This window comes from Lampris incognitus, chromosome 16 (assembly GCF_029633865.1).
Source record: "Lampris incognitus isolate fLamInc1 chromosome 16, fLamInc1.hap2, whole genome shotgun sequence".
NCBI lineage: Eukaryota > Metazoa > Chordata > Actinopteri > Lampriformes > Lampridae > Lampris > Lampris incognitus.
Window position 1 is genome coordinate 16,005,957 of NC_079226.1, and position 24,510 is coordinate 16,030,466.

General features: G+C 43.1%; 2 protein-coding genes across 3 annotated transcripts in view; both read left to right on the forward strand.

Moving 5' to 3' along the window:
• Window positions 1-507: 507 nt before the first annotated feature.
• Window positions 508-8,470, forward strand: mocs3 (molybdenum cofactor synthesis 3). The gene is made up of 13 exons (XM_056296495.1): window positions 508-650; window positions 1,300-1,432; window positions 1,600-1,692; window positions 2,562-2,682; window positions 3,623-3,697; window positions 3,882-3,999; window positions 4,140-4,248; window positions 5,657-5,719; window positions 6,264-6,427; window positions 6,771-6,818; window positions 7,403-7,499; window positions 7,642-7,746; window positions 8,261-8,470. Exons 1-13 carry the CDS (start codon window positions 558-560, stop codon window positions 8,416-8,418), a joined length of 1,377 nt encoding a protein of 458 aa, XP_056152470.1. The 5' UTR covers window positions 508-557; the 3' UTR covers window positions 8,419-8,470.
• A 1,026-nt stretch (window positions 8,471-9,496) lies between these two features.
• Window positions 9,497-24,510, forward strand: part of prkd3 (protein kinase D3) — a 52,369-nt gene continuing 37,355 nt past the window's right edge. For both annotated transcript variants that reach the window (XM_056296492.1, XM_056296493.1), the window contains exons 1-2: window positions 9,497-9,623; window positions 10,288-11,030. In XM_056296492.1, the coding sequence (XP_056152467.1) occupies window positions 10,737-11,030 (294 nt within the window). In that variant the 5' untranslated portion in view covers window positions 9,497-9,623; window positions 10,288-10,736. The remainder of the gene's footprint in view (window positions 9,624-10,287; window positions 11,031-24,510) is intronic.

Below are 24,510 nucleotides of genomic sequence, written 5' to 3' on the forward strand. Positions count from 1 at the left end.
TGGTCCCAGCGCTCCTGCAGTTGGTATTTCAACATCCTAAACCCACGTGTTTGCACATTTTCTAGAAACAACTTAAGTACGTGAATCGCAAGCCCACAGCCGGCGTTAGGTACTATAGAAATAGCCCTGACTCTAACCCACGCCCTTCACGCAACCCTGTAACTCACTGCATCTGTGATGACCCCAAGTTTTGGGCAAATAATAATAATAATAATAAAGTAGTTAATTCATCGTAGTGTATTAAACCAATCTGCGATAGTAGAATTGAGCAATGATTTGGAAATAATAAAAACCTGTTTGCACACATTAAGCAAACCGGGCTTTGACAGTTCGTCTGGGTTTGAACAAATAAGCCGGAGAGTTACGTTGACGCGCAGCCCTGAAACGTCACCGCCGCTAACGTGAACACGTGGTTTCTTCCAGCGCGTCAACCCGGAAGTGTAAACACCGCCTCATGTTGACACACGACCACAGTCACGGTTCAATAATAAAGAAATCCGTCTTGGGACGAACACAGCCACGTTTGGAATCTGTATTTACTGCTTTTGTTAGCAGCAATGGCCGAGGAGGTGCCTTGCTTGAAGGCACGGCTCGCAGAGAAAGACAAAGAGATTGTCGCTCTGAAGAACCAGTTGGCACAGTTAGAGAAGGTATGGAAAGGAGGGTTGTTGGCTGAAGGCTACCTGCTAACTATGAAGATGCGCATATGTTTGGTTTGGAAAGTTGGTGTAGACACTTAACTTACAATATTCTTAACTTACAACGTTGTCATAGAAACTGGAGGCTCTTTTCTGTCTTTCAAAGTAATGCATTTGTGTACGTGTATGTATTTAATGCGTTTATATGTTGTACAGTTAGTATGTTCCTGTCCTCTCTGTCTTTAAAACAGACTGTTTAATCGTTTGTTCCTCGCTATGCACAATTCCTATGACTGTCCACTGCGGCATATGTGGTGTGAGAGAGGCAAAACTTCATCAGATCGGTCAAATCCAATTAATAGTAGACAAACCTAAAAGCAAATGGGGGCATGTGCATCCCTTCCCATAACTAACTGACCACAATCATATCCTATCACTGGTGCAAAAATATGCTATGTGGAAAAGCATTGTCTTTGAATATTTGCAAAATCTTTTTTGCTTTTTCTTTCATAAAACAGCAGCTAGGTTTTAGTTGAAGATATAGACTAAACGCTATCTTGCAATGGCCAGTATAGAAAATTTGCCAGCTGTAACTAAGCCAATGAAGATACTTGCAAAATGTAATATTTTCTGTAATACTTCTTCACTTGTATGATACAAGGACAACATGTCGTTGCTGGAGCTACATGACAAAGTGACAATCCTAGCCCCTCTGAAATCCAAAACAGCCCTGTCGAGTGAAGACATAATGCGCTACAGCAGACAGCTGCTTCTGCCAGATCTCGGTGTGAAAGGTAAGACATGACAGTGGTGAAGTCTCTTTAACAGTAGCAGTTGTCTAAATAGATATCCCCCCCTCAGACAGAGCTGTTTTTTCCCCCCTAGAAAGTGATTGCATTCTGCTAGGATGTAGTGAAATGTACAAATAGACTAAACCCAGTCAATCCTTATTGTCTTGCAGGTCAGATAAACCTGTCAAAGACATCAGTGCTGGTTGTGGGCTGTGGAGGACTGGGCTGCCCCTTGGCACAGTATCTATCTGCGGCAGGAATTGGTAATCTGACTACTTCTACTTCTTCTTTTGACTGCTCCCGTCAGGGGTTGCCACAGCGGATCATCCGTTTCCATCTCTTCCTGTCCTCTGCATCTTCCTCTGTCACGCCAACCACCTGCATGACCTCCCTCACCACATCCATAAACCTCCTCTTTGGCCTTCCTCTTTTCCTCTTGCCTGGGAGCTCCATCTTCAGTACTTGTACAATCAGAACAAGTCCTTTCCTCCTCCTTTAGTGTCCAACCTCTCATAAAACTCACCATATTCCATTCACCTTTGCCTTTGCCACCTCTCTCTTCGCTTTACGCCACATCACCTTGTAAGTCTGTCTATTTTCTTCATCTCTCTAACTATCCCACTTCTTATTTGCCAACTCTTCATCTGTAAACTTTCCTGTACTTCCTCATTCCACCACCAAGTCTCCTCGTCTTCTTCCCTCTGTCCAGATGACACACCAGTTACCTTCCTATCTTATTCCTAGCTACTAATTCCTAGCTAATTGGTAATCTGACCGATAAGATTAAAATGTAGTAAGATCCTCTGCCTAACCTGAACTAAAGCATCATTGGACCAAAAAACCTTCTATCATTTTTCATATTAGATAAAATCATATGGTAATGACTGTCTCCTCGATCATCAGTTCTTTCTGTTTTAGAGTTAGGTTCTAAAATCTACTGCAAAATGCTTTTAAACAGCAGTAAACACATTCTTCACAATACATTTTGATGCATGCTCTGTAATCCAGGTGTAGAAATCCCAGAAAAGTTGAATCAGTTCATCTGGACACAAGGTTTAGTGAGAACTGATTCAGCCTTTCTGGGGTTCACAGTAAGTTCTTTTTTATCCCTTCAATTTTTGTGCATCCTCAGGGCGCCTGGGGCTGCTGGACTATGATGAGGTGGAGCTCAGTAATCTTCACAGACAAGTGCTGCATGGAGAGCGGAGCCAGGGTCAGTCTAAGGCTCTGTCTGCTGCCTCCGCTGTCAGGAGGTACTGGCTTGGGGCCTGCACACATTGCATATAACACATTATCCCACATATGATTACACTGTTTGTGTAGCAGTATCTTACTGAGCCATGACTTGTAGTGATCCCATATTATCTTTCCATCAACAACACCGAATGAAAAAAATAGATGTTTCTTTGTACAAATATGCTTTTGGGGAAACCTATTTATAAAAATGAGACTCAAAAGTAAGTGTTATGAAATAGAGAAGATGCTATTGTGTGTTACTACTGAATGTCCTTCAAGAATGGTAATTGTTGGATTTTTAAGCGTTGTGTGACCATTTGGGTGCTGTGTAATGTAAGCCGGCGCTTTCCAGTCTCACCGCGGGTTATATTTGGTTGTGTATTTCACCTCCTTCTGTAAATATTGTGTAAACATGTTATTTCAGAGATGGCTGTTTTTGGTGTCTTTTTGCCTCACAATAACCCTACTATAGTTAGGGTGCATTATTTCGCTTTGACCACTTGAGGGCAATACTTCACTGACTATCAATGATTTAACGATTCAGATCTTGCAAACATTGACACTGTATCTCAACTATATCGTGATGCTTTTGCATGAGGACCTGGGTGACAATTCAGATTAGGTGTTGGGGGTTAATATTGTTGGTGGGTTTGTTGGTGGGTGTGAGTTTGACATTGGTATTATCAAGTGGAGACCTCCATCACATTTGCTTCAGTTCTGGCGGTGCTGTCCTCTTCCTCGGTCCTCTTCCTGTTCTTGGGCAGACAGTTGATCATGAAATTGATAATTTAACTGCACGATTGACGCACCTTTATCTTCTTATTAGTCCATAGGGAATGTAGCGATTCGTCAGAAAATGCAGGATTCATAGTCTTACGTGTGAATTGTTCTGGAAACTGACAGAACAGTGTGTGTTTTTATTGCACATGCTGGCTCAGACTTTGTTTGTGTCCTTAGGTTGAACTCAACAGTCGAGTGCATCCCTTACCAACTCCAGCTCACCTCGGAGAACGCCTTGCAACTTATTCAACAGTATCCTACCCCTCTCACTTGCCACTAACTACGTCTTTGCCATGAGTTATACTCAAGCTTACGTCTGTCATGTCATGTGATGGAACATTTTGCAAGCTGGAACGTGAAACATTAATGTTTTCACCAGTGGATGATATATTGATGACCGCTGTCTGTGCTGACACCTTGACATCACTGACCTCATGTATGACATCGTGGCCGATTGTTCGGACAATGTCCCCACTCGTTACCTGGTGAATGACGCGTGTGTGCTCACTGGCACGCCACTTGTGTCAGCGAGTGCCCTGAGAATGGAGGGTCAGGTAAGGTGGGAGAGTTTATTTCCAGCCATGAGAGTGGCGAGGCCTCATTTACACTACTGCATCTGTAATGTAATTTTTCCAGCATGAAAGACCTCTTTCTCTTGCTCTCTCTCTCTCTCTCTTCCTGTGTGTTTGTGTAGCTGTCAGTATATAACTACCGTGGAGGCCCCTGTTACAGGTGTCTGTATCCAGTGCCGCCGCCTGCAGAGACAGTGACCAACTGTTCTGATGGGGGCGTGTTAGGAGTGGGTGAGTCCTTGACTTCTGGGTACTTTCCCAAAAGTTATTAATGTCAGAAAAGCACAATCTCTTTACAAATGTTTACGAATTACAGTTATCCCTACTACACACACCACACACTAAGGAATCATAAGCAAAACAGAACCTGTCTCTATCCATCTCATGCAGCCTTTTACCTCCCTAAAAAACAGTGTTGCATGTTCAGTCCGAGAGTACAGAATATCATTTTGTGTAATGTACCATTACTCTGCTAGTATAAAAAAACAAAACAGTAACACTTTTATTATTTACAGTCAGTCACAGACCGTCCTTGTTTTCTAAACTTATCTCAGTTAGGGGAGTTCACATAGGCCTATCAGCAGGCAATGCAGATATGTCCAGCCCCGGGGATGTAGGATCTGTGGTGGAAGCCAGTGTTCATACTGGTCAGTTGCTGAGCAGTGGGCTGTAATGGGCAGCAGGCCACATAATCACATGCTCCCCCACTGTCAAATAGGCTCGTCAAAAGAACGATTTATGGGCGTTTGGGTAGTGTAGCGGTCTATTCCGTTGCCTATCAACACGGGGATCTCCAGTTCGAATCCCCGTGTTACCTCCGGCTTGGTTAGGCATCTCTACAGATACAACTGGCTGTGTCTGCGGGTGGGAAGCCGGATGTGGGTATGTGTCCTGGTCGCTGCACTAGCGCCTCCTCTGGTCGGTCGGGGCGCCTGTTCAGGGGGGAGGGAGAACTGGGGGGAATAGCGTGATCCTCCCATGTGCTACGTCCCCCTGGTGAAACTTCACTTTCAGGTGAAAAGAAGCGGCTGGTGACTCCACATGTATTGGAGGAGGCATGTGGTGGTGGTCTGCAGCCCTCCCCAGATCGGCAGAGGGGGTGGAGCAGAGACCGGGATGGCTCAGAACAGTAGGGTAATTGGCCAAGTACAATTGGGAAGAAAAAAGAGGGGAAAATTAAAAAAGAAAAATTATGATTGGAGTAAAACAAAAACTGATCTGACAATAGTGAGCATTAAGGCCTCTTAAGTGTGTGGCAAGTTGCCGACTACCAACTTACCTTACAATACTGCCCTTGTACTGTAGTTACCCAATAGGCAGCTAACCCTGTTGCAGTGCTACATATCTGTGCTGTTACTGGCCAATTTTCTGCCAGATTTCACAATATCTGCCCATCCCTCTAGGGCGTAAGCCTAAACATATCCAAGGTTAAGAATGAGCTTGAAATATAAACAAAGCGCTAATGTGTAACCTAAAGAAAATGAATAAAGACAGGGACAACAATAAACCAAAGAACATATTGCAAGTTCATCCCCTCTCCATATCTTTACAGCTATTGAAAAGATTTTAGGTTTGAATTAAGGGGGAAATCCTGCATACTTAGCCTTTGAATAATGGTTGTTTTCCCCTTTTCTCTTAGTTCCGGGGATAATGGGCTGCTTCCAAGCATTGGAAGTCCTCAAGATTGCGTCTGGACGAGGCTGTATCCTTTGGTTTTCATTTCAAAACTGCTGCATTATGCTGCTTGGCCATTATGTTACAGACTATATGATTTTTTTTCTGCTTAGTCATCCAGTTGAATGAATGGCTGCTTGAATGAAGTGTGCTCAAGGAGATCTCATTGTAAAAAATCAAGGGAAGGAAAGGGTGTTTTTCTCTATGGCCATGCCTATCTGATAAATCAAACATTTATCAGATGGACTGGAAATATTTTTGTCTGCAAACTTTGGACTCTGTAGCGTTTCACAGTTAAGCTGCTCTCTCACAAACCTGTTGTGGCTACAGAGGCCTTGTTGTGCTGATACTGAAACACCCACAGACAATAGACTTGCCATGTCCTGTCTTGTGATGTGCTAACCTGGCTAACACCTGGCCCCTGTGCATCAGCCAGGAAAACGTCATCGCTGTTTTCCTACCAAATGTCTGAATGTTGCTATGGGGTTTATACGCCGCCGGGAAATGTGCCAACTAATGCTCCACACCATGATTCATCATAAAATAGCCTTTTCCTTGACCAGGCTTGCCAGCTTCCTGCAGCCAGCAGCTGGTGATGTTCGATGCCCAAGATACCAGATTTAGGTCCATAAAACTTCGGCCCAAGCAGGCCGGCTGTGCAGTGTGTGGAGAGAACCCCACTGTCACACAGCTGGTGGATTATGAGACCTTCTGTGGGTCTGCAGCCACAGATAAGGTCAGTTGCGAGGGAAGGGGAACTAGCTGTAGCTAATGCACCTGATAGTTTTGTTTTAATAGACGGGACTGTGAAAGGAGACAGTTCATATTACACGAAAGTCCAAGACTTCTGTGACTAAAAGGCTGCTTACCTTCTACCCCTGCTTATAAAGAACTACAACATTATGAGCTTCTGTCAGTAAATTGGGTTTGTTTGCTCAGAAATTCTAGAGGTTAGAAATTTCCGCCGTGTCTTATCGATACAGCCATTTAATGTGACATTTGAAAAGTAAGCATGGTTTTCCTCTAATCACAGGAAAAGTCTGTCATTCCATCCAACCTAATTTTCCCTTGTGTTTCAGTGTCGCAGACTCACCCTCCTCTCCAAGGATCAGAGGATCTCAGTGCAGGTAGAAAATGCTACACAGGATGACTGGCCATAGCGTGACTCACTGTATTTAGAGTTTAGAGACGTTTATTGTATGATTACTCCCGATTTTCTCAGTTTTCATACGCATTCATAAACTCTGATTAAATCTCAGCACTGGCCCAACCCTAAATGGGAAATGACTTAAAATGTGCCTGTAGGTTTTCTATGGGAAAGAATAACATGTTCTATCTGGCAGTGAAAGTGGTAGTGGATTGGGGTTGTTTGTGTTTCTGCAGAATTGGAGCTTTCAAACTAGCTGAGTCATTAAGTAGAGAGATCGAGATCATGATTGATTGGGCCATAACGGAGTTTGTGCAAGGGCTCCAGTTAGAGACAGCTTTGTTTCCCGTGATTTAAGCAAAGCAGCCTTAACTTAATTGTCATATTACTCCACCCATACGACTCCCAAACTACACACCAGACATTTCAACATTTGTTGAAAGTGAGTCATTTTGCTTCCCTCTGTCACCCATTGGCTAGGTTTGCATCATCAATGCCACATGTCACCACAATTATAAAGTTGATGGTATTAGTGCATCTAAGACTTTCCTTTTGTACTTCCAGGATTATAAATCAATAGTGGACGATGAAATCTCCCACCTCCTGCTGGATGTGCGCCCTCTTGTGGAAGTGGATATCTGCCACCTACCTTTTTCTCTCAGTATCCTACTCGTGAACACACACATGCACACACACAAACTGAATCTCCCATTATTATTGTTTCAAAATGCATTGTAGGACTATTTCCTCCATATGCATCATCTTCCTGTGCTGTCTGATTATTTTCCTTATATTGTTTCTAGATATTCCACTCTCATGTTTAGAGAAGGGGAGTGAACATATCCAATTACTAAAGGAGAGAGTCACCCAACTGAAACAGCAGATGGCAGGTGACTGCCAGCCTACAGGTAACATGTCAAAACACCTCTCCATGTAAGTCAGTAGTTATAATAGGGCACTGTAGGATACAGACAAGTAGAACCACTTTTCATGTGCTCACAGTTTTTAAATGCAGTGTCATCCTGCAAGGCTATTGGCTCATTTGGGGCAGACAGGAGCTAAGGGAGTTGCTAGGTGATCCTTTTCCAAAACAAGTGTGGTCAACCTGAGCAGCTGGCCGGCTTTAAAGAAATGAATATTAAAAAAATGTTATTTTTGTAGCGCTCTGTATATTCAATATGTCGAGGTTTCTTTGTCAAAAACCTTTATTTAGCTTCACTCTGTACTAGATGTAATAGTGTGTGTATCTGCAGTCCACATCTTTGAATCACATAAAAGTGACAGATGACGCAGATGTCATTATCATTTAAAAAAGTTCAATCGTTATTTCAGTCTGAAAATGCATTGGCTCTCTGGCACATCTTCCCTATATTGGATCCAAAGCTGTTTTCAAACTTGTCATCTTTCTCCTTTTTCTTCCAGTATATGTGATTTGTAAGATGGGCAATGACTCTCAGAAGGCAGTGCATGTTCTGGAGAAGATGAGTGGATCAGAAATGGACAATATCACTGTGAAAGACATCATTGGAGGCCTCATGGCCTGGGCCAAGAAGATAGACCCCACCTTTCCACAATATTAGCTCATTCACACTGTTTCATTTTTGTTTTATTGTCATTAAAATTAGCTTTGTGTTCCTACTCTCCACTGTTTTTGTGTGATCCCTGCCTGCCTTAATTTTTCAATGCTAAATATATACATTGATCAAGTTGAACTTATTCAGTTGTTACTAATGTGATGAGGGTGAGGTCTGAAAGATAGTTTTTAATGTCACTGATTTTAGAAGGCGACACACCATCCATAATACATCAGCTATCTGTTTTTAATGGGAGTTGACGGGCCCGAAAAAGAAAGCAAAGGCTCATAAAAGGGACCTTTATAAGCATTCTCAAAATCAAAAATCCCTATCTTTAATTTTTGAATCTTGAGTATTAGGTCCCATCTTTTTCGGGATGCTTAAATTAAAGAATACCATAGAAGCCCTTTTCTATCACTTCATGCATTAAAAGCAATTCAAGTTGTATAATATCGTTGAGCTTTTTTGCAAGACTAAGTTCAAAAAGCATGAAAATAAAACCTGCCCAAGAGCTGTGTAGAACCTTAACATTACTAAGTATATATAATGTAATCAGAAGATTTTATTGATTTAATTTCTTTACATTACAAATAACCTTATGCACAAATATAAAATGTATTATCCGTTTAACTTTATATATTTGCCCAGTATGATAATGATGCCTTTATCGTTTGTAAATTGAAATTTGTTAAAAAAAAAAAAAACAAAAGAAAACTTTCAAATAGCGGAAAAGGAAATCGCATGCGCATTGCTTTGGGGTCCCACCGGAGGCGCCATTGCTTCTCAGAGATTGTAGTTCAAATGTTCCTCCCCACAGGTCGGACCACAGCTTGTGCGGAGCTATGAAAAACTACAAGCCCCAGGGAGAGGGGGGGTTTTCTGCGCCGCTTTTTTCGTCAGGCAAGGGGGAGTAGTCACAGCTGGAGGGATAATAAGATGCGCATGAATTTACTATCTGGCAACCGCGAATAAAAGATAAGAGGAAAGTTTCATTAAAGTGGACGGCTCGATGAAAAAGTCTCACAGCAGCTTTAGGCACAACCTTGACGCCTTGTTTGTCAGCCAGGTTCGAAGTGTTGCGCGTTTCTCTGTCGTCCCAAAAAAGTGTTGAAATTAAACTTGAGCCTTCGCTTTCTTCAAGTTGATGGAGTTTCAGAGTTTCTCTCGTCCTCTTACAATGGAAAGAAGAGCGCCGTTTGCCGAATGCGAAGGTAACGCACATTTTCCGAAATACCGTCGAAATACTTTTAGGAGTTTCGTGAAGTTTTGTGGAGGGATTTGTCTTTAGCAAAGAGTGTTTTTTCCCCCCGAATTGTGTAAATACAGGGCTTGTATAACTTGTTTTGCTGGCATTCGGAGACTAACGTTGTGCTCTGCCAGCGATTCAATCGAAAGTGGGAGGGGTCCAGATGTTAAGATGCCTTGATTCCAGATGTTAGAATTTGGATTTTTGTCAGCTCTGAAAATCTATGTCTGTGATTTTTCATTGTTGTTTTTTTTGCACGCACGCGCGCGCACACACACACACACACACACACACACACACACACACACGCACGCTGCTCTATAGGTCTTTTAATTTTGCCATCAAGCTGATGTTCACACTTAAAAAGTTGATTGCCACTTTAAGTTAAAATTGCCGTCAGCCATTTATGTAACTCGGTGATCCAGAACGTTGAAGTGTTTTCATAATGTTCATAAATGGCTGTTTGATTACTTTACAGAATCAGACAGCCTCTAAGGTATGGGCTACAAAGCTGCCAGGATGTAAACGTTTTGCACAAATGCCTCACCGTTTCTACTGTGTTCAAATATGTGAATGTTGACTCTTGTTTTTATCACTGCTAAAATAGCCCTGTGTGTGTTTGGTGACAGGCTTCCTGTGGTCAGAGTGGATTACTGACTTCAGTAAGGAAAAGGAATACCACTCCAGGATATGAAGTTTGCAACAGTGATTTACTGCAGAAGTGTGGGACTTGTTCGATATCCTTCCCTCCATTGACTCTGTCCATCTAGCAAAAGCCATCTGTGTATGTGTGTGTGTGCGTGCGTGCTCAGGTGGGCTGACAGGCCTTTGCCTGAGCATTTGATCATATCGTCGTAAAATGAAAAAAGAATGTGACCTCAATAGAACACATTCAGTGCTGACGCGCTAAAACTGATGATACTTTGTATAACTCCCTTGCACGCCTTAGGAATGAAGACCAAAGAGTCTGTCCACAGAGGTCCAGTGTTGATTTACCCTATCAGGCAACACTGAACATTTCAGTATCCACCACCTTTACACAGCAACGTCTCCCTGCAATTGGAAAAAAAACAACCCAATGTCTGCCTCCTCTCCCCCGTTCTTACCTCGAGCCTACCTCCACTCTCTCCATCCACACCACCCGTCCTCGCCACCGACCCCCTCCTCGTCACCGAGCCCACCGGGACCTCTCTACACACGGCTGTCTAATGGCAGTCACAATGCCCCCAGCCCCACCAACTCACGCAGCTCCTTCCACGGGGTGTCCTTCCTCCTGCAAATTGGACTCACCAGAGAGACGGTGAACTTGGAAGCCGGCGACCTGTCGCTCTCAGCTGTCAAAGATCTGGTGTGTTCCATAGTTGACCAGAAGGTAAGAACTTCATCAGCACAAGCACTCACAACTCACAATGCTTTTCAGTGGAAGCTTCAAGTAACCCCCCTGTTCATAGTATTGACACTACATGGTCTCGGTAATACCCATAAAACTAGCAGGAGATAACCATTTTTCCCAAGTATGTCTGTACTTGCCTCTGTACTTGAGGCCAAACACACAGGAGCACATGAAACCCCATCTTTAATTGGCTGGTTTTCTAACCTTGTGCAGTTCTAATGAAAGCAGTAGTGGATTGAAATGGTGCACCAGTAAGTAGTTTGCCATCTTCGTGTGCCATATTCTTCCATTTAGGCTTTGTTTTGCAAAGAAGACATCTGGGTCTCGTGCCCTAAAATGAGTAGAACACCGCAAAAGCATGCACAACACTACACAACAGCAAAGCTACTCCAGTTACTGTGCACAGTCTAGAAGCGCCAGCTGTTTACACTGTGGTGTACTGTTACTCTACAGACATAATGTGAGTACACACATACCCATCTGCACACACACGTACACACGCAGACACAAATTCTTAGCACTACTCAGCGGTTTTGCATTGCCTTTTGTCAACCCTGAAGTTGTATTTTCCACTGACAGTGATTGTCTGTTGTAATGACATAGGAGTTTGGCCCAAACATAAGGAAAGGCTTTGAACGCATTTATAAGCTGTATCAATCAACCGTGTCTGCCATGTACCGCTTGGTCGAGAAAGGCAATCTGAAGTACAAACCAGTGGAGCCGGCTTTCATTTACTCGTTCTTGTATGTTTGTGATGAAAATGGCCAGGAATTCTTTACCATGGTTTGTGTCTGCCTGTGTGTCCATCCGTACGTGCGTTTTGGAAACAAAGTCAACATATGTTAAGTAAGGGGTGAGGATCAGATGGCATTTTAGCTGTGAAGTTTGCCTGGCTTTAACGTTGTCAGGGCAGCCATCTTTAAAAAGACTCATCCAGACATTGCAATAGAAGCAACAACACAGATGCCGTGTTTTCAACTTGAGCTGCTTTGGCTGTGACAGACATACAAACCTGTGCAACATGCTGCTATAAATCCAATAGCTTCAGAGTATTTCAAATAAACTGCACCATCTTATGCTGCAACTCTTAACTGTCTTCACAGATACATTGCATACACTTACATTTTTGTCATAAATAACACTCGGTATTGGATTTCAAATGATTGGGATTGTTTAGATTTAGAATAATAAGCACATTTATAGATCTAATGACTGTAAGTAACCTGATTCTCTTGTTCTGATGATTTTCATTCTTCCTCTCTCCACGCACAAAGATATTCAGTTCATGGTTCTGTTGGATTATTGTTTTATCTAGCCTCTAATGTAATTAAATGGCACCCGTGCGCACTAAAAAACTAAATGCCATCTCATCACCTTGTCTCAATTATGCTGATTACTCTATATGTGTTTGTAATTATCAGTGAAATCACTGAAAGGGGGAGTGATTAAATGCTGCACTTTCATCATCCATTAGGACCTGGAACCGCGATAGGTTAGCAATATTTTGGTTTGATCCGGTCACGTTTTTGTAACCGGCATAAGGCTAGAAGTGGAATGGACAGACTCGTATTGAACGATCAGTGAAAGATAGTTGAATGACTATCCCAAGTTCATCTGTGTCCTTTGCTTCCAAGTTGACATTCCAGAGGAACAGGGTAATGTTGTTATTCTTTACGAGGTCTGCTGATTCTCGCTAGCTAGTTATGAACAGTTCTGGTCCACAGAGCAGAAAATCTCATCACTGCTCATATTTACATGGGTTCTGTAATGTATTGGCCCAAATGCAAGAATCTGTTTGCGGAATTACAGGAAAAGGGTGGGACATGCGATGCTTTGAAGAAAACGCTCAAGAGACGATCTGCGCATGGCATTCATGTTATGTAGCTGGTTCAATTCTGCTAAGATGAAGTCATTGTAGTTTATTTGTTGGTGCAGTTTCAAATAATTTCTATTTTATATGACGGGCTTTCAGACTGACAGGTATTTATACAGCATATTGCATAAAGGTAAAAGGCAAGGATTCCACAAGGACTATAATCAATCCACGTATACAATGAAGTATAATACAATTTTATCAAAGGCTGATGTCTGAATAAATAAACAGTTCTACATACAGCACGCTCTCCATATTGCATCATGACATTTTCTCATAAAACTTATCCAACATATACATTAAGGCTTTTCTTTGGATTTTTGAGTGGGTTTGGCGACCAAGACCACGGGGAATAAGTCGGTATGCAAAGAGCAATTTTTTTTAGTGCTATGACGCTCGACATGATAAAAGTCTGTGGTTATTTCGATGCAGCCCTTGCATTTCAGTGATATACTAAAATGATATAAATACACGTGTATCTGTTGTGAGTGTTCATGACTTAACTAGTTTTTCTTGGGTCATTCAGGATCAAATCCGCTCTCCTTGTACTTAAATATAAGTTAATTTCTGTCATATATTATATTTTAATTATCTCTTCCCATCCTTTCAATCAGAGCCCCGTCAACATCATCATCACCAATTAATTATGTGCTCAACTTTTTTACCGGAAGTTGCTTCTTCCTTACCTTCGTTATCAATAACGTGAGATGTCACCTGGTGTGACGATGGTGATCAATGGCCTCGGTGTGCTTTGGTCAGATTGTCCAAAAAGAAATTGTAATGCAAGGAAAAAGATTCATGTCAAGTTGTCTTATTGTTGCCAGATGTGTGCTTTGGGTGGGATTTGACTCAGTCAGTGAAAATCACCTGGGAAGCCCACCTGTGATGGATAGGTAGGGAAGACCCTGCACATTGCTGTGCATGTCCTCTTTCGTTTCATCATTGCGAATGTCAGGATATGTGGTGTGCTGTCTGAACTGTCTTGTGAAATCCACCCATATGGCTTTGATATCAATGGAAAATATGACTGTGGGCTCTCCACGCAATCCAGTCCATTTCTGTCTCACTTGTTATTCTGAAATATGCATGACGACGTTAAGCTTTTTACCAAATCTCCTGATGTTCTTCAACTTTTCCAGCTGAGGATCCCTGACACTAGCTTGGCCGCTGACAGTCATCCTGAGATCTCTACGGTCAGCATAACCCCAGGCTTCTGTGTCAGTGGAGAAAAGACAGGAAAAAGTGTTGTATCTGGTAACATCTGCAAGGAGATGGTCTGGATGGACTTGTATGCTTCTTTCATGCTGATGTTTCCTCTGCTGAGAGATGGTCTGGTTCGCTAAATGACTTACCACTTGCACAGCTGTGCAGTAAACATTGATGTTACTTGTCTGACTGTAGTCTGTATTCTCCAATATGTATATGAACATGCATATGCATATGATTATGAAATTATGCGATGTTTAATTTTATGAAGTTGAATACAACATTGATGGCATATTGTAAGCAACTGTATTACAGAGGCTTAGCTAACGTTCATACATTCTCAGTATTTGTCCTTAAGGCTATCCTCACATACTGTCCAAACTGCAACATGAAAGCCTTTTGTCTCATTCTTCTCTGTTCTGTTAGATATTTGAAGAAAAAAATTGCACTGGTTAGTTATATCCTGATGTGGGTTCTCATGTTTTGAAAACCAAGTAGATAGAGTTTGATTCAGTTTTCTTCATCAGTGGATTTCCTGAGGTTTATTTTTTGGTCGGCAGCTAGGTCTTGTCAAACTACAACATGCCCGGTTTTTATTTCGATTTTTATTAAAGGTTCTTATTAGTCTCGTAGAAATTATTATTCATGCTTTGGAAACAAAAATTTATACTCCAGTAGGTGCACATTGGCTTCGGTTTGACGGCTGTGAAATTTCCAGATGCTTTTATGCGGTTTCTTATACTGTGTGTAACCTTCCAAGGTTTCAAGGTTGACATTTCATCTCTTGGCTGAACCCTTTAGTTTTGAGTCACTCTCATTGTTTGCCATGGAGTTTTGTATCTTATTAGAATAGCAGTGCATTGTATAGATTGTGTAAGGCTCACTGGTCTCCCCGCTAACTCACTGACCACATAGCTTTGCCTGTGTCCATGATATAGAATAACTCTCCTTCCTGTGTTACCGATCTGAGGTTGGTTTTGATGGCAGTGGTTTGGGACACTGTCACTGGCTTTAGTGGTTAAGGTCAAACTTAGGCTATAGCAAGCTTATTCCACATCAGATGCTGATAACTTCAATATCAGTCTCTTTGGGGAGCTGTTGTGGTTAGCTGCTTCAGATTTTGACCCTTCATAGAGTCAGATTCAACTCACATCTAACTCAGCGATGCCCAGCAACAACCCCCCCCCCCCAACAATGCTTTCAGTAGCTAACTGCCGTAACTATCTGGAGCTAACTGTTTAGCTCCAGTCTGGTCAAGCCCTGGCTGCTCTTTCTAGATTCTGGGCCTGATGAATGGTGCAAGATAAACAGCCATAGCTTCCACTTGTTGAGAGTTTCCTGTTTGGTGTCGCCCAAGTCCTCTCGTGCAGCCAGAGAGGGAGCAGTGATGGGACAAAAGTTCACGACTCCCTACAATGACTCCCAGCTAGGAGTCTGCTGGCCCAGACAACCAGCCAGCCAGCTAGAAAACATTCCTCTTCACCCAGGCATTTTTGGAGGATGATGTGATGTTGCTTAGGATGGGTGGGGACAGACTGGCATGAAATTAAAGTATTTGGAACTAAACATGTGTTGCTTTAGCCAAATACTGAATATCTGCTAAATGAATGACGGTTGACGGATGCTGTTATGGCCATGGCATGTTAGACATAGTCGAATTTTCATTGTTAATGGCTTGTATTTAACCTCCGATAAATGTGCAATTGTTTGGCTGCTTGGGACACTTCATAGTGAATGTTGGAAACTGTTGTGATGTTAATAAATGTTTGATGTAAAATGGAGAGTTTTACAGTGTACCTTGGCCTGAGTTAACGGTCCTCTGTTGCTGTCAGATGGGATGATAAAGCTTACTAGGAGGAGGGAAATTTGAAGTCTTTTTGGCATAGGCAATGGAAAAAAACATAAAACCTTTGCCTCAAAAGTTGGTTTTATGAACATTTTTATTTTAGCCCCTTGTCCCTGGGATATTCCTGCATTTTCACTGCAGCTGGAAATACTGGACTGTGAAAGGCGGCGGCTTTAGCCACAGGTTTTCCTTCTGGTTTTGTTAATACAGTAACTCCCAGTCTCTAGTTAAGGCCTATACAGCTGCCTCTGTAATTAGCCAGACAAAGGCCTTTTTGAGACAGAACCACTCCACAGGCTGAGTTGGACAACATGGAACAGCAGAGTATTGTGAAAAATAAAAGGATTTGGATCGTTCTTAGTCTTTGAGTAATATCAAGTGCATGATGCAAGAAAACAATTGGCTTAGAAAACAGCACAGACTCAGCATTCCTCTGTCAAGATAAATCAAAATTCTTTAGATGTTTAAGGTGTTATTGTGCACAATTTTGTCTGCCTCTGGGAGCTACATAACAAAGGTTTGTGCTGCATTATTGTCATCAGTAGGTTTAATGCCTTAGCGTTATATTATTGATACATGACACATATTGACTATTGCTATGGCTACATAGAGATAGACCAGGTCCAGAAAAAGGTAGTATGCTAAGCAACAACAGGAGGAGAAGAAAGACAAGAGAGCAGGAGAAAATGATAGGGGGAAAGCTGTTAGAAAACAGTGCAGATGGAAACAGTAGAGGTTTCAGTTCCCATCAACGAAAACTGACTGAAACACGCAGGGAATAAATCACCACCGTCTCTCTCTCCCTCCATCCCTTGGACAGTATATAGCCCACATGTGCATGTTCCTATGGAGCTTTCAGCCATATATCACCCCTGAGGACGCCCTAGAAGCACAGGCCCTATGTGTTATGTACATGGGGCCAGACATTTCCTGGAAAGCACATTCAGCTTCTCAGGGAAAAAAGCAGTTCACCCACGAGTCAAAATAGTCAATTTAAATACTTGATGGTGTTGATTCTCAACAGACACCGTTACGGTCTTATGCTGCATATCCAGTTTTATATGGTGTTCACTTGTAGGTTTTCTGGTTGCATTGCAAAGAAATGGCTTTGGCTGAATTAATGTTACAACTACAATTGGTGGAAGACCAAAAGCCTTCCATGCACATCTCAAAAGACCACTTGCACAAGGAGTCTGTTAGTTCTGTCAGTCAGTCATTCCGTCAGTGAGACAGTCATTCAGAGAGAGAGAGAGAAAGAGAGAGAGCAAGAGAGAGATTCTTTAGGTTAAGTGAGCTAAGTAGCCTAATTTCTACCATCTGCAGCCCACATTTCTGAAGCCTTATTCTCCTTTAAATGTGGAGTGGCAAGGCAGAACAAGGCTCAGCCACAAGAGTTGGAGAATGACAGAGTGGAGAAGATTGGTCCTCTCCAGGGAAAGGGGGTATAGGAGGCTTGGACGGCTCTATTGGCAGGCTTGGCATTGGGGCATGGTTTGAGGCTTCTGGGCTGCTGATGGCCTGCTGTCTGTCTAGTGCCAAAACAATCTTTGAAATTCAACCACATATGGCCGTGACTTGTTTTGACTGCATCTCTAGGTTGCCCGCACAGCCTTCACCATCCTTTGACTCTGAACTCCGGCCGGAGATAATCTACTATCACTCCAATCTCTGTTACTGCTGATTGAATGGGTTGTGATCGTGATTAATTTGAAGCAGTAGACAGCCAGCACCTATTCTGAACCATTTAATACGCAGAAACGGTTACGACTTGTTTGTGTCCTGGTAAAGCCACCCATGTGAGATCATTTAGGAGTAATTTCAGGAGTGATTTCAAAAACTTCCATTCATAAATTTGCTCCCATCAAATAACAGGTTCCTCTGAGGGCGGGTGTCTCATTTCCTTTATTAATTTTCTTATTATTGCCTTTACTTCCTTTCCTCCGCAGACAGGAATTCCACCTTGACTGCACGCACTGGCCACCTCAGCACACTCGAAGGATTTCAACCATGACAAATGCTGAGGGGGGCTGTTAAGCCTCGGACCAGTTACAAGCCCTCTCTCTGTCCTCTGTAAGATATTGACTCATAGTTACTTCACCAGTAGTTAATCACTCATGTTGCTTTACAGCACAGCTGACTAGCACAAGGATCCCACTTCTCAGTGTAAACAAGACTAGTTGTAATGCACAAACAACAATGAAAGATGTTGGCTTGATGAAAATAATGCCAGTTTCCCCCCATTGTGCTATCGATGACAGAAGACCTTATGTAGAGCGGCTTTCTTCAAACATCAGCTGCGTTGTCATGAACGTGGGGCGTAGCATTATCCCTACAGTAGGAGCAAACTGAAAGTAGGGTGATTTGTTGGTGTTTTAACGGTGTTGTTTTTTTTGTTTTTTTTTTGCTTTTCCTGTATTTTGACTCAGTGGGCAATATGTCAAACTGATAGCAAGGTAGCAGAGGAAGTACAAGAAAGCGTTGATACAAGAAATCCGGTGCTAGCTGTGGAAACGTGTGAAAGCCTTCTGAAATGCTTTTGTTCTGCCAGCGTGACGAAGAGTTGACCTAATAATGCAAGGCGCTGCGGTTTAAATGAAAGGAAAAATATGCGACTATTTTTCCTTCCTATTCTTCACAACTGCTCTTGGGTTTGATTGTGCTTCACCCGTTACCAGCCACAGAGAGAACAAGCTAGGCCAGTCAGTGTGACTCTCTTTGTCTCCATGTCACCGTGCCTCTGTTCTCCTGTTTACATGCCGTCGAGTTTGCTTCTCTGCAGAGCCTCTCCCATGTTTCCACATTGTCCCGGCTCTCCGATCTACTGTGGTTGGCAGTGTGGCACAGCCTGTTCAGCCTGTGTGTCTCCTTTCAAATGGCTTTTCTGCCCACTGCACTATTTTCCCCATCTCCGCGTTTGAATGATTCTAGAGCAATGCCTTTTGGTGACAGCTTGATAAACCTGTCAGAGTTAGCCCGACTGATGATATTTCAACTTATATTTGACAGTATAATCCATCAAGTGCTCCTTTTCCTGTTCTATCTCTGGTCTATTTAAGACAATAGCTAGCTAATCCTCTAATATACAAATGCTTTCGTAGTTGCTCATTTTAATGGATACTGTCAGGTAGGACTTTCCTGTACATGATACAGTGCTTCATGTCTTCCCTATAGCAGCCAAATGTAAAAGAATAAAGCGACTAGCAGCCGGCTTGAAGAAGGGAAGTACTTGTGGCTAACAATAAAAACATGGCAGACCAAGACCAGTGAAGAACTTTACTAACGGCGACTGCTAAAACTCAGGTTCAGCCATGTTTATTTGTTTGGTGATGGGGAAAATACTGGGACAACAACGCGGGTGACTTTGTTTCATTTTGAGTGGCTCTCTGGGGTTTGGAGTGGTCAAACACCGGTTTACTGACCAGCACCAGCTCAGGTGTCATTGAACACAAAATAATGATCTTCAAGACTACCTTTAAAGGTGCGATGTGCAGTTCTACAGCGGCACAATGGCCCAGTGGTTAACACTTGCCTCACAGCAAGAAGGTCCTGGGTTTGAACCCCAGGCCGTCCCAGGTCCTTTCTGTGTGGAGTTTGCATGTCCTCCCCGTGTCTGCCTGGGTTTCCTGCAGGTGCTCTGGTTTCCTCCCACCATCAAAAAGACACATATGTCAGGGTTAATACTCCTGTCTGTGCCCCTGAGCAAGGCAATGGAAAGAAGAACTAGAGTTAGACCTCGGGCGCTGCAGCTGCCCACTGCTGTTATACAATAGGATGAGTTAAATGCAGAGAACAAATTCATTGTAACCTGTACAATGACGAAATAAAGTGGCTTTCTTCTTCTTCTTAAAATTCAAATTTCAGTGATGAGAGTCACAACCACATATCAAAGCCAGCAAGACAAACACATTTAAACAGAAAGGTAGCAGATTGCTGTGTAGTTGGGGTTAAGGTTAGTGTGTTTCACACTGAGGCAAGTGTTAAATGAGTCTTTTAGGGGATGGGCTGTCAAACAATAAGAGCAACAAAACACTCAGCTGGCCCGGCTCCTGTATTTGCGAATGCAGAAATTTTGGGGCCCGCGAGGCGTTTAACTTTGTGTCAGCTAGTGCCCTTCATTTAACCTCCGTCAATATATAGTCATTATACTCGTTGGTAGTTTGTTTAAAACTGCTGATTAAACAGCTGGACTGCTGAATTAACTGGGATGAACTGCTAACTTAATCAAATTATTGGATCATAAAGAAAAGGAAAAAAAAATCTACCCTCAGTGTTTCACCTGTCTGAAATTCTGTACTACAGAGCCCATTGCAGTCTTAAAATTGTCTGCTGAGCAATAGCAGCTTATTGCTTGGCAAGCCGTTGCCTTTGGATCTCCTTCACCCGCTAATCCCCTCCTCACATTAAAGTTATCCCTGCTCCACCTGTTAATTTGCCCCTTGAGTGACTGGCAGCCATCCCCTGGTACTGCAGGCCACAGGCGGGGAGACGGAGTGTGCGCGGCACTGGGTTTTTTGAGGTGGCAGCGCTGGTGGAGGATCGCTGCGGGGGCTGTAATTCGTCAGCTGTGTGCTGTGGCCCCGGCCGAATGTGTCTTAGATCACACTGCTCTCTTCCTGAGAGAGGCCTCGAATCCTGTGACTCAGCTTTCCTCTTCTCCTCCCGCCTCGCCTCTGGACACAGTTATGCATGCAGCTGGGGCATGCGCAAACACGCACACACACACACACACACACACACACACACACTTATATAAACAGCGCCAGCAGCTAAATCGCTGTTAGAGTTAGTTGTAGGTTAATACACACACACACACACACACACACACGCATGCACATGCACACACACATATGCACACACATATGCACACGCACACACACACAAATGCATGTGCACATGCAGATACAGACAAGACAAGACAAGACAATACAAAAGTGGACCGGACAGTATTGCCGTGTGTGTACAGAACAGAGCCACAAGGCAGGCAGTCGCCCAGGCAGTCATAAGGGATATAGTGGCCAATAACCAAACGGTGACTTCATTACCATTATCTTCACGGTGCTGAGGGCTGCACTTAAGTGCTTTTGTACTCTGGGCCCACGCAACCACAAAGGAATTTTTATTCTTTGTATTCAAGTAGTCAAAAGTCTGCTGAAATAATCAGGGTATTTTCTTTTGAGGGATTCAAATTAAGCCCGTAAAGGGGGCAGGGGTCAACGTTTGGCTGAAAACAATCATCCATTATGGTTGATGTAAATTTGGCGTAATAATCTTGTTAGTGTCTGTAGCAGGGCTTTACTGACAGGTGTTGGGTCTCCTGCTATGACAGCTGTGGCCTGGACTCGAGCCTAGACCCATAAGGCTGGTGGTTAGCACTGTCATCCTACCTCCTCTGCTGCAGGCATCTTAACCTAGATACACGTAACACACATGAGCTGCCATGTGCGCAGATCAGTACGCAAATATATATACAGTAGTAAAAATGTGGCTATGCACATGCTAATGTTTACACACGTACACATTTGTGTGTACACAGTGGAGGTGAACATGGTGGATGTTGCACTGTAAACTGTTTCACACTCTTAAGCGCCATTTCACAGACCCACATTTCTGACCATATCCTGAGAAAATGTTGAAGTTTGCAAAACACCACACGTTAACAAAAGACAATAACCTCCTCCTCCACACACATGCACACACACTCACTCACATGCATGCATGCACACACTCGCATGCATGCATGCACACACTCGCATGCATGCATGCACGCACACACATGCACGCACACTGCTCACAACTTTAGAAACGCTCAACACAAGCAGATAATCAGTTACATATGAACACTTGGCGTCTTTTCAGCGCTCTGCAATTCTAATCGCACTCAGTTGTCTGAAGCCCTTTGTCAGGTCGCAGTGTCCACAAATCTCTGGAACATGCCAGAGAACGATGAGGGAAAGCAGTGTAATAGCACCTTAAGATATTGGCCGGGTGATAAAGTTACTCTGTCATTTTTCTGACCTTTGTCCACACTGAGCGGAGGAATGTGCCAGTCTTGTGTTTCAAATCCTATCAGGGGCTGGATAAATGGAGGGGAACATTACAACCGAGAGGTGCTGAAGCTTTTCTGCTTCTGTGGTGTGTGTGTGTGTGTGTGTGTGTGTGTGTGTGTGTGTGTGTGTGTGTGTGTGTGTGTGTGTGTGTGTGTGTGTGTGTGTTATGGTTTGAAAAAAAAAAGTATCGTTACAGCCTCGATTCACAGAAATAGCTCCAAGTGTTACATGTCTTTCAAGTGATGCTTCCAACCCTAGCAAAAATAACAACGCTCGATGAGCATCAGATGTCATTCAGACCACATTGCTTTTCTTTTCCATATTTCGGGGCAGTATTGTGTTCTGTTCCAGCATGACACAGTTCCATACAGTACAAACTTGTGAATGAAAACCATGAACCAAAGCCTGCCACATGGAAGGAAGTGTATTAGTCAACCTCATCTGAGTGGGAAAGTCACCGCTCTCCCGCCACATGAGTTTCCTCTCCGCTCGCGGCCCGCTGTATGGGGCTGCTTCAGTTTGCTGCTCTGGTGGAGTTTGCCGCCTCCCGTTTGCCGTAAAAAAGAAGCTGACTTTCCTGTTTGTCGGGGAGGACATAGTCTGTGAATATGTATGCCTGTCAAGCAGAGTAGGACAGGATGGGTTTGCTTGATCCTGCAAGTGTACAAGAAGCTGGCTTGAATGTGAACCATATGAGAGGGGCTGATAGTTTTGCATTCAGGTACTCTGAATCTCCCCTTCTTTATCTGTCCGCCTGCCCCCAGCTGTATTGTGTTTTTCTTGGCTTGTGCCTGAAGAGCTGAGGGGCAAATAGTTTTATGTAATGCACTGTCGAAAGCAAGCATGCTCCGTGGCCTTAGTTTCCATCCACCGGTTGCAGGGCGGAAGGAAAAGCACATGCTATGCAGCTGCCTGATTCATAGCGGGCCATGGACGGTAAATCTGTGTTACAACAGATGTGCTGGATGAGCTGCTAAATGTATGGAGTGACAGATACTGTCACCTCCACACCACATCATCATATTGTGGAGGCAGGAAAGGAGGTGTTGAGGAGGTGATAGCGCATCATATATTGCGTCATTCCGAAGGGGAAAGGATGGACAGTTTGCTGTCGTTGGGGCCCTTGTAATGTTTCTGTAAGGACAGGGGTTCATGGATATTTTCTGCCATGTATCCAAAAGAAGGAAATGGTTTGTCCCTTAGGCTGAGGCCAATTAACAGATACTACAGAAACAAGCTGCGACTCATGTTGGGTCCCGGCCTGTTGGTTAAGAGGTAGTTTGGACGCTGCAATAACAATGGGTCTTGCCTTCAAGTGATCTCGGTTTGATTAGATCGGTTTATTGGATAAGGTAACTAAACGAGTATGTGTATTTCCTTCTAAAGCGAGCAGCAGTTTCTCTGTGCAGGTTATCTTACACATTGATATGAGCTCCTCTATACTCATAATGACCCCTCAAGCTTACAACTCGGTAATACTCTGACTATCTCAGTTTTAAGTGTTTCTGTGTCAGGAGGTTCATGTGTGCTGATCTTGTAGTTGCGATATCCCCGACAGCGTACGAGGTCGTCCTCAAAACATCATTTAGCTTATCTTCTGCTCTCTCCTGATCATTTCCTCTGAATAAAATAACAATACCGACAAACTGGGTGGCAGTATTTTTATGTAAGACAGACAGAGAGAGTAGTTGTTCCAAGGCATGTAGTATGTGGGACAGTGTCTTTCATTCGAGTACGTGTACACCAATAAAATTAGTAATCTAGAACACGTGCAATATTACGTTGAAACTGTTAGCGTAGCACCAAAAATTCCCCATGTTGAGCCAGACGTCGGAAATCCAGATTATGCAATGCACTTTATTTTAATGCAGCGCTCCAATTGACAAAGAGTCTTTTGGCTGTCATATATGCCAGTATTTGATAATTGCATCAGTCTTTGTGCATGTTTTTTTTTTCACCACATGTTTTGGAGAACTTCTGCTTCCTATTATGTTGATAATATGTTATGAAAACAAATAGAATCCCACTTTTCATTTTATTTAGCCTAGCTAACAGTTTTCCACACTGTTTTGGTGTGACTTTGGGGGGGGGTAATTACCCACAGATTTCCCTCCAACATTCGTGTGAGCACATAATTGGATCCTCCAAAAAATTAGTTTGACTAGAGATTCGAGTAAATTTTCGTCTTCGCGTTGGCATTGATGTGGACCTCAAAGTCAAACAATTTTTGCCTTTTTAAAACTGTTTTTCCCTTTGATTAACTCTCACTGCAACTTCACTGGCAGTCTCCGTTTCGTGACTGGCCACGGAGCAACAGTCAGCAGAGCACTTTTTATCTGCTGTATATCATAACTCATGTCTCCATACCAGCAGTCATTAACCATGTGCGCCCTTTGGTCCAAATCTCTGCACATACCATACTGTAACACGACGGTACTTCAAGGAAAACTACTATGATTTCAAACATGATCTCTGTACATATGTTCT